This window comes from Sceloporus occidentalis, unplaced genomic scaffold (genome assembly GCF_023333645.1).
Source record: "Sceloporus occidentalis isolate IW3139 unplaced genomic scaffold, rSceOcc1.0.p SCAF_27, whole genome shotgun sequence".
Classification (NCBI taxonomy): Eukaryota; Metazoa; Chordata; class Lepidosauria; order Squamata; family Phrynosomatidae; genus Sceloporus; species Sceloporus occidentalis.
Window position 1 is genome coordinate 11,732,162 of NW_028317007.1, and position 10,280 is coordinate 11,742,441.

At 40.0% G+C, this 10,280-nt stretch overlaps 1 protein-coding gene across 1 annotated transcript; it reads right to left on the reverse strand.

Moving 5' to 3' along the window:
- Nucleotides 1-1,131: 1,131 nt before the first annotated feature.
- LOC149299940 (arginine and glutamate-rich protein 1-like) lies at nt 1,132-7,256 on the reverse strand. Its single transcript, XM_089485956.1, has 4 exons — nt 6,934-7,256; nt 5,291-5,516; nt 2,404-2,487; nt 1,132-1,296 (listed from the first exon to the last, which is right to left on the reverse strand). The coding sequence occupies exons 1-4, from the start codon at nt 7,254-7,256 to the stop codon at nt 1,132-1,134; spliced, it is 798 nt and encodes a 265-aa protein (XP_089342082.1).
- Between the last annotated feature and the right edge of the window lie 3,024 nt (nt 7,257-10,280).

The following is a 10,280-nucleotide window of genomic DNA, read 5'->3' on the forward strand; positions in this document are numbered from 1 at the left end:
GGCATTTACAATTAAAATAAGCCTTTCAGGAATGGAAACAGGAACACAATGTGAAGCTTTACCGCATGAAAAGAAAAAAAACCCAAAACACTTGGCAATATAGTCGAAGGAAACGTAATTGTTTAACATTTGCATTGATGGGACCTGTATTTTATTGCTCCTGCAAAGCCTGCTCTTCGTTTGCAGAAAGGTTTGTTAGCTTCCAAAATGCTAGATGATGATGAATTTACTTGATTGCTACTGCATGCATTTTTGTGCTATAATTAGGAGGCGTTAGGTATTCACGCGTTTATCTCAGGCAGTTATGCCAGCCAGCTGTTTAAACACTATACTGCAGCTGGAAAATGCGATGCAGTCATCATAAAAACTAACATTCACAGGAGAGCACAGAAAATAGATAAATACACAAGCACCTTGGATTTTGCCTGGGAAAAAAAAGCTGGATAAAAAAAATGTTTTCATTCCGATGAGAAATACCCTTAAAACATTCACAACATACGTGAAGCATTTAAGACTTTATTCAGGGATTTGAAGTCATTACATAGAAGGGGAATGCTGGTTGGGTTGCATTAATTTAATTAAAACCATTTCTGGACTGAAAATACTGCAGTAGAGAGAGACCTCCCAGAAGTTCCTTTACCGCCTGTATCCTTACCTGTACCTGGATCATCAAGTGCAAGTGGAACAGCATCATGGGGACATTAAATTGTTTTAGTATACTACAAAGCTCCAGCAATACCGTGGGCACTTTAAGGATGCAAACCCAGGATGCAACCTAACGTACTGCAGAATTTCAGATATAAAATGTTTGTGGTGTGTGTGTGTGTGTGGGGGTGTCAGTTAAAACCTTATCAAATCTTACAAAGAATCATGGAAACCCAGTCCACTAAGATTTCTATACAGTTAATGAAACAATCTGTAAAATACAAATTAATGATCTGATAAGGATTTAAATTTCATCCAAGAAATGATATACTAAAAAAAAAAAAAAAAAAAAAAAAAAAAGATTCAGAGCACAGCCCCTTTTACAACAGACATTCCAGACTTCAAAGGGAAAAAAAAAAAAACACTTCAACATGAAGCTATCATACAAAGTCTTGATTTGGTTGAGAGATGTTCAAGAGGTTGCCGTTAATCTGGGCTTTTTAATGTGAACGATAGTTTTGGTCTGGTCTTCCCCTTTCCTAATATAATTTTTTGCTCTTCTTTTTGCTGACGCTGTCTCTCTTGTTCTAATTTCATCCTCTCCTCGTGAATCTTTCTCTGCTCTTCAACAATTTTCAACTGCTCCTCAGCCTGCAAGAGAAGATGACACGGTCATATATAGGTACCATCAAAAAAGTTTAAACAAATAGTTTAGTTTGTGCCGACTTGTACCTTGTAGGAACACTGCCCTAGATGTTAAAATGCAGTTACATGCTTATGCAGTGTCACTAAGCATGTAACTGGCATGACAGCATACAAACATTAGGGAGTGCACTAAGCTTGCAGCAGCCACCAATATTAAAGTATGCAAAGATTGAGAACGCATAACAGCAGTGCGAGAGAAACCCAGTGTGATAGTTATCCGTCCTGTCTATTCATTGACTGCTTAAGGAAGCCTAGCTTTCCGACCATGCTGAACACTGCCTTTACAGCATTGTTTGCGGTAATTGATGGAAATCGAATCATGGGAAGGAATAGTAAAGCCTGTCCTCCACATAACAGAAAAGGATCAGAGCTGCAGATAAAACCTGCTGAGATTTATTGTCTACAATGAGAATTATAGTCTGCTTGTTCTGGTGAACTGCTATTTCCTCCAACGAGAACAGCTTTTCGAACAATTCACTGATTTAGTTTTGTGTTTTTCGTTTTAATTAAGTCTAGTAGTTTGATTATACGCCATTTAAATGTTTACCCAAGAGGAGCTCATTTCTGCCACAACCTGAGAAAGCTACCAATGTCTGATCAGCCTTCCTGTCACGAAGTTGACTCCCTCCTACTTGCTACACTCTTATAAAGGCTGTCTGAACCAACAAGTACAAAACAAAAGGGGAGACAGAATTTAAAGGGGAAGCTGTTCCCATAATGGCTTTTGGCATGATTAACCATCAATAAAGCTACATGTTCTGCTCATATTTTATTGAAACTAGGCTATATGTCTCAGGGTGGCAGGTCCACTCAGTTTCCTTTCATGAGAATATTACCTTATTGCCAAAACAGAATCTGAAATATGACCACAGAGATCCAGGTGGGTTTGCGTGACATATGTTGCTTATTTAATTTTGTAATGGTTTTATCACGTATTGAGATCTCATTGAAATGAACATCTAAATTATGTCGATAAAGGAACATGTTGTAAAGCGTTGCCAAAGGAAAGGTGAACTCATGCAGAAAAAAACAAAAAAAAAAAAAACCACTTACCAATTTAGCCTGGGCTTCAGCTATTTTACGGTTATTTTCTTCAAGTATTCGCTCTAGCTCCTCACGTTTAGAACGTTCTTCTTCCTAAATGGAGGATACAGGGAAATGTTAGAAACGGGAAGCACTTAATGGTTTTTCTTCCTCTAATCTGCCTCAACTGCTTTGGGGACTTACAGGGCAGCACAAGAGCCGCCATTTGTTTCTCCAATACAAATAAAAAAAAAACATCAAAATTGTGCATTCAACTATATACATCATCTAGCACTAAACACTCAGCCCTCCCAATCCAGCAATCACTTAAACCCACCTTAGCCGGCCCTAGTCAAACATTTTTAACGTAGTCACACATATCAACAAGGACAGCTACAAAACTGGGAGGCATTTATGAAATAAAAAAATAAAAATAAAAAAATGTGAAAAAACAAAAATAAAGGGGATAGTTTGTCTCACCAATAACGTATACCTACGTATTCTTTACCTATACTCCTTTAATCAGCATTAAAAGTTGAATATTTACTGTCTTGTCCAGTGTCCTGCAGAGTGTGCTCCTCAGCTGCCATACGCGCCAGCTTCCTCTTTAAAATGATTTGTACTGTTAGCTTGGCAACACCTGCCATCAGCAGCTCAACCAATTATAAGATACATACAAGGAAGGCTGAGCTGAGGAATGCAGATGTTTATTGTAAGAGGGAACAAAAATATGTAATTCATCATTCCTACGGCAAACAATGCACAACAAATACATTTATTGTTAATAAGAAGAAAAACTATCAAGCCATATTGATACTCTAGGGGAAACCACTCCTTTCTTTACGTAAACGTTTTTTTTTTTGTTTTGTTTTTTTTTAAAGGTGCAATCCATTATTTGGCAAAAAGACATCTGAAGAGTCAAAAGGCTGCTTTATACCGCATAGGTTCAACCATATACTTAAAATTTGTTGGCGGCAGATAGCCATACACCTGCCTCTCGTATTTCAAAAATATAAAATACTGGATTTTAATCCTGCAATCCATGTCAAGTCCGTTTAAAGCAACGCATAACAGAAAGGAATGCACCTTTAATTCCACATTGCGTTATTACAGATAAGGGATTTTGTGAAGTCCAAACTCTGGTCCGAAAGTGAAATGAAGTAATGATGAGAGGCTCCTGCAGATGTTTAACCTTAAAGGTGGCACTTTGCGTTTATATATATCTAATATATCTGTGTGAATCGTGTTTGCTGCTTGAATAAAACAGGTAAACAAAAGTGATTTGCGGAAAAGTCAACCTGTCACCCAAAATATTTCATTAGTATCCAAAACTATAGCACATCAAATTGTGTAGCGTAATACCACTCTATTACACAAGTCCTCTCACACTGTAGAATATGTGCGAAGAGACACATCAGTGCAATTTAACATAGGAACATATGATTTGATGGCAAGTAAAAACCATCTAGGCCACCTAGTCTGCCTATTCTTTTCATGTTGTAAAACCACTGCATCTCATCTGGTCTTTGGCCTTCATTCACATTCAGGACTAATGTCTCACCGATTATAAATAAGAGACCATCTAGCATGAAGCACATACCTACGTTTTCATTGCAAAAATCCTAGCCATCCTACCTACTAGGGCTGAAAGATGCTAGAAGGTAGGAAGCCATTCTATGCTTTATTGGACATGGATCCCGACTGGTGCATTACTTCGTGCTACCAAGGATATCAAGCTGCCTCTTACAACTGCCATTCTCGCTACGCCACCTCTGCCCCCAACTGCGTGACAGGTTTACTTTAAAGGAAAATTAACGTTGCCGGATGTAGGTGTGAGCATTAAAAGAAAAAAACGGGAGAGAAGTTTAGCCTACGTTTTGCCACGGAAGATAGTAGCTGTAAATAAGGACGTCACCAACATAGAGTGCAAGTAACACTAGAAAAGTATAGAAAAACAGACTGTGTATATTGAGAATATTTTTGCTAATACCCTCCACATCTGTTAGTGATTTAACATGTAGGCATATATAAATATTTTTAGGTATATGTTGTAAACTTAAATAAGCAGACAGAAAGGAGGTAAAAAAAAAATAGAAAAACGTGCATTAACTGCACTTAAACAGCTATCAAAACATTTAATAAATTATCACTGAAAAGGAAATTTACTGTGTGTCAATCTTGGAGTGACCAGTACAGAAATTAGCTCTCCGTGATCAATTAATGCCTCAATTATTTCTGCTTTTGCTCCACCTGCTGAAAAGCAATATATTTTATTTGGATTGGGGCCACTGGATCTCTTCAAAGGTGTCTAGAGGAGAGAAGGATGTTATGACTAAGTACTCAAACTTGTTAATGATAGTCTGGATAAACAGGGAAAAGTGTTATTAAAAGAATCCTAAGCACAAATGCATTAGTGCTTAAAAAAAAAAAAAAAAGGAAATAAGGAAAATATTCTGTTATAAAAGGAAAAAAAATCTTAAATCTCAACAAAATGAACATCTCGGATACTGTAGCTCGCAGATCAACAGTTTCACTTTTGCAAATGGCATGATCAATAGCTACAGTGTTTAACAAGAGATTTTGTGGTTCAGGAGCACAAATACTACAGCCATGGCAAAAGTTTCAAGCGCATATGAAACAGTTACAATGAACCTCATCAGTATGAGAGGGGAGTGGAACCCACTGCCAGGCAATAGGCTGCATTCCCCCCCCCCGATTACCAGAGGAAACAAGAACATTGCACTTTTTTTTTTTTTTTAAATCCAATCTCAAATTCAAGGCTCTCAAAGTTACAAATGCATCGATTACAGCAAATTAAATTAGAATACCGACTATATATAACAAAAAGAGCAAAAGCAAAAAAATTTAGAAAGTTTTGCCATGGACTGTCGCTACTTTCCAAACGACCGAGCGTTACCTCTCTGGCTTTTTGGGCAGCTAGCTCAGCCTGCCTCTGTCGCTCGAGTTCTTCGAGCAACTGCTTTTCCATTATGCGCTTAGCTTCTTCCACTCTGCGGAGAACCTCTCGCTCAATTTCATCTTTCCGCTTTTCCAATTCTTCTTCCACGCGTTTGGCGACCAATTCTTCCACACGCCGCGCAGTCTCCTCCTCGATGAGCTTTTCTTCAATTTCTTGTTGACGGCTGTAGGAAAAGTTTAAAAATAAATCCTGGTTAGAAAATGAATCTATGTGCAACTCAACTAACCTCAGTGTGCTCTTTCAGGCAATTTACATGTTTCAAAGTATCTGCATATTTTCTCAATGTACTTGGTAATGTTTTCAAGACAGACTAGCAACAATGTATCCTGTCATTCCACACACCCAACCGCTACTCGAAGTCCAACAAAATGTGCCTACTTCCCAGAGGTCATTTTAAAGAACGGAATAGGGGCTGGCATATATTCAGAAAAAAAAAAAAAAAATCAACTACTTGAGGGAATACAGCTTAACAGTTGGAGCAAAGCTGACTAAAATAGGCCCAATATGTTAATATACTATTTTATAATTAAAGATATTATTGTCAACTTGATCCAGATGGTGAAACATTTGTCCTGGTTTCCCCAAGCAAAATGATTGTTACTATGTACTATGTGCCAAACCACCAATATAGCGATATGGAGAATTTGAATGACTCCACAAAAGAAAACAGGGAAAACTCTAGTGCATACAACTGCGGTAAAGCCCAGTGCCACTACCTGTCAGATAAGTGAAAGAAACAGGGTGCCTACACCTCACATCAATGCGCTACTAGGAGATAAACACCCGAGCGCAGAGACAAACAATGTCTGGCGCATGTCTCAACTCAGAGCCCAAGATTCCCACATGCTAGCCATAGTCACCTTTGCAGGTATAAAAGGATTGGGCCTGCACGAGGACAGGATTACATATATAATAAAGATGTTTGATAGCACACGTGAGTTCAGTAGCGTGTGCTAAGGCACAAAACAAATGGCCTACTCATTAAAGGGGTAGCTTACTGACCCTGACAGCCCCGATATAGATGGGTGCTGCGAGGACTTTAATATTCCGTGGTCCATCGATCCCAGGCACAGATTGGCTGTTGATGTAGGCCGGGGTCGACTGGCGGTAAGAATATCACCGGCATGGAGATGCGCTGGTCTGAACATAAGGGGGGAAAAAAAGTTGTCGGTGGTGGCAGGTAGCAAAAGCACACAGCGCGATTCTGCAGAATCACCCCATGCATTTGCAAGGGAGATGCCACAAACATTTAAAGGGGCCACATATATATTGTATGCATTAAACTGCACGCCCCATAAGTCATTTTAACCAGAATTGCCAGCAAAATGTGAATGGGAGAGGCCCTGGGAGAAAGGGGCAACATACAGCCTCATCTAAGGACTGCATAAACACGGGTTACCCAGTGAAAACGAAGCACCCCTACTGTATCTAACGTGTGCATGTGTGGCCTTTAGTGATGGGGGTGGGTTTGTGTGGGCCCTGGGGCTTTGTCAGTATGGCGAGGGCCTACTCGCCCGCCTGCTGCACCGGTATCCACCCCACACTAAATGCCTAATGCGGTCCCCAGCCCCGGCACTCACATCCGCCGCTGCCTCTCGTACTCCAGCTTTTTCTCCTCATCCTCCCTCTTCTGCTTCTCGTCAAGGCTGCTTCTTTTGCTTAAATTGCGCCCAAATATATCAATGCGGTCCGGCGGCGAAGCCGGCCTCTCCCGCTCTCTCCTGGAAGCTGTGTTAGAACGTGACCGTGAGCGGGATTCCCGGCGCCGATTCCTCTTGCTCTCTCGGGATTTAGAGCGTTTCCTCACGCGTTCCTTTTCCCGGGAGCGGCTCCGTTTCTTGTTGTGCTTGCCGCTCTTGACGTGCTTAGAGCGAGAAGAACTGCGACTTCGCGACCGACCCATGACTACACGGTCTGGGCGAACACTACGACCTCTGTGATTTACGCACAACGATTCTCCACAACGTGGGAATCTCTCCTACGGTTTACACCGCAAAACCAACAGACGGCAACAAGATGGCGGCAAACCCGACCCTGCACCAGTGGGTAAATGACCCACAATGCCGCTCGGCTATCATACAGCGCATGCGCTCGTTATCGAACCAAACGTCTCAACGTCCCACAATTCCTGCGCGGAAAATAAAAAACTCCCAGCATGCGCTGCGATTCTTGGACATGCGCAGAACAATCGACTGGTATAATTGTGTGGCTGGCTTGTGTTCCAAACAAATTAATTAGTTTGTTTCGGAGCATTAGCAAGAAATCAATTTACCCCCTAAATAAACTGATTCGTTATCTTTTATACATTAATAGGTTGGTAAATGTTATATGGCTTCTTTAAAAGAGGCATGCTTGTGGAAATGATGGGGTTTATTCACTGAAGATTAAAGAGGAAATTCTTTGGAAATTTGCAGTTTCATCTCGTTGACTTCACTTTACATTAGGCCAACTTCTTGTTTGACCTATGCATTGTGCAGGGACAGCACAGCCCTTCTTGGGGAGAAATTTGGAGATGGATAGTGAATGTAGGAGGTTGAGCCCACAACACTACCGCCAACTCTTGCTTTAGCGAACATATATATATATATATATATGTATGTATTTAAATTATTGCAACCCTGTTTGGGATATATTTAATACGTTTGGTTAAAGGTGCCATCTATTTTTATCTATTCCACACAACAGACTTTCATGGATTACTATTCACTAAAGGGGCAGTTGGTCTTCAGTTCCTTGACCTCACTATACATTATGAAGTACAAACCCCAGAGACCTTCTGCAGGAATAGCTCAGCTGGCCCTGTATGATGCATAGTTAAATCAGTGAGATACAGCCTCCACCCAGATTAAACGATGCATTTTACAGGGCCAGCACAGCTCTACTTGCAAGAGAAGCTTGCCATTGTTACATAGGATGAAAAAGACATGTGTCCATCAAGTTGAGCCTTTCCCACATCTGTTAATTGTTGTTGATTCAAAAGAAGGCAAAAACATCCAGTTTGTAACTCTTTCCAATTTTGTAACAAACTAGGGGGGGGGGGGGAATCCTTCTTGACCCCAGATTAGCAGTCAGATCTCTCCTTGGATCAAGAAGCTGTTTCCCCATAATTAAAAAATTATATCACAGAATATTATGTTTTTCCAAGTATCCATCCAGTTGCAGTTTAAACATCTGTACAGACTCTGATAAAACTACCTCTGCAGGCAGAGAATTCCACATCCTTATTGTCCTTATTGTAAAAAACCCTTTCCTCTGCTTTGGACTAAATCTCCTTTCTTCCAGTCTGAACGCCTGACCACGTGTCCTGTGCATAGTTTCTGAATAGTAAAATGGGGGCTTTAGTGCCTCTCCAGTTGCTGGGAGCCTTGAAAGCTAAATTACCATCAGAAAATAAAATGACAATTCATTTGGTTTTATAACGTGAAATTATTTTGATATTTCAGCTCGGGCTCATGATTGTCAGACTGTAAACAGACCCAGGATTAACCCCCTCATGACAAAGCATGTACATGTATGGGCTCCAAATGCATTGTTTTTAATGGGTTTAAGGACAACCCATTGGGGTTAATTATACAGTAAACAGATACTTATACAGCGTACAAACTATGTATATATATATCTATTCCATTTAAAAGCGATACTTGTACACTTGTGCATAAGAATAAACCGCATCAAATCAATTACATGAAGGAAATTTAATAGCAGATTGTCAACCACATGAGTAAATGTAAAAGCCACTGTATTGTAATGGAGCTTCCACCCCAAATAATGAATGACACGGGTAAAGCAATATAATGAATGACACGGGTAAAACATAGCGGTATTATATGTCAGATCTGGAAACGAGATAACAGGTGTGTCAGTTTAATAGGCCATTACATTTCCTTATTGTACAGGAGTAACGTTCCGCTTTAATGGCCCGGCACTCGTTTAAAATGAACGCATAACAAAACAATATCATCCTACACAGAAATGAATGAGAAGGTAAAAGAAATAACAAAAAAATACTTTTTTTTTCTAGAGAAAACTTTTGCCCTATTATTAAGGTTCTCTGACCTCTGCAGGTCCACGTGAAATATTAGTTTGATGTAATGGGGAATGTAATAACATAAAAAGATAAATCATCAGCATCTTCCCTTCCCGTTTAATGTAATGAAAAGTAGATTACTCCATAGGCCGTTATGAATCAATTTGAATTCCTCCAGAACCTGTTTACTATGCATTGCCCTGCTCCTTAATATATCATGCACCCTCCTCGCTGCACTCATCATAGGCTGATCTTACATTTGATTGCTAAACAAGCGATAATTGTGATTTATTATTGGCACTCGAGCATCTGCATAATATATTAAAGGCACAATAATATATTTTGTGGAGTCCAGTAAAATACGCTATGTATTTCCTTCATTGTTTCACCTCTGCATGGTGGGATTCTCCACTAGCAGTTGGCTATTGGATGTAGTCCGTTTAACCCTTTGGCATACAGTCCAGGCTAACGTGCAAGTACACGGAAAGAGGATGAACTTAGCATCTATGTGGCGCGTTTCTCCGTTCCTTGTTCTTCATCAAGTTCAACAGGATAGTATGTTGCTCCACTGGATTAACATGAACAGATATATATTCACACATGAACCTTGCCAATTGGGGGAGAATGCTTAACATATTATACTTAGAAACTCTTAGTAGTCAGAGAGGGGTCAACAAAGAGAACACAGTCCAAGGACTTCTTCTTTACACCGAAGCCTGCGTCTCTGCCCTTGCCCTTATATTAAGCCATTTCCCCATTAGCAAAATTTTAAGCCATTTGCTGAGAGTCCCATGTTAGCCCCGCATGAAACACAAAAACATATTTCCATGTCCATTAGGGTTGCTATATCAGCTATTTTTCTCCAGCACCCATACAAAAGGGGTGTCGTGAGATGTATAC

Excerpts from the sequence above, each read along its gene's own strand:
- LOC149299940 (XM_089485956.1), bottom strand. The coding sequence starts at position 7,256 with ATGGGTCGGTCGCGAAGTCGCAGTTCTTCTCGCTCTAAGCACGTCAAG. Across the intron at positions 2,488-5,290 it reads CTGCCCAAAAAGCCAGAGAG|GAAGAAGAACGTTCTAAACG; the intron begins GTAACGCTCGGT and ends TCCTCCATTTAG. Across the intron at positions 1,297-2,403 it reads CTGAAGCCCAGGCTAAATTG|GCTGAGGAGCAGTTGAAAAT; the intron begins GTAAGTGGTTTT and ends CTTCTCTTGCAG.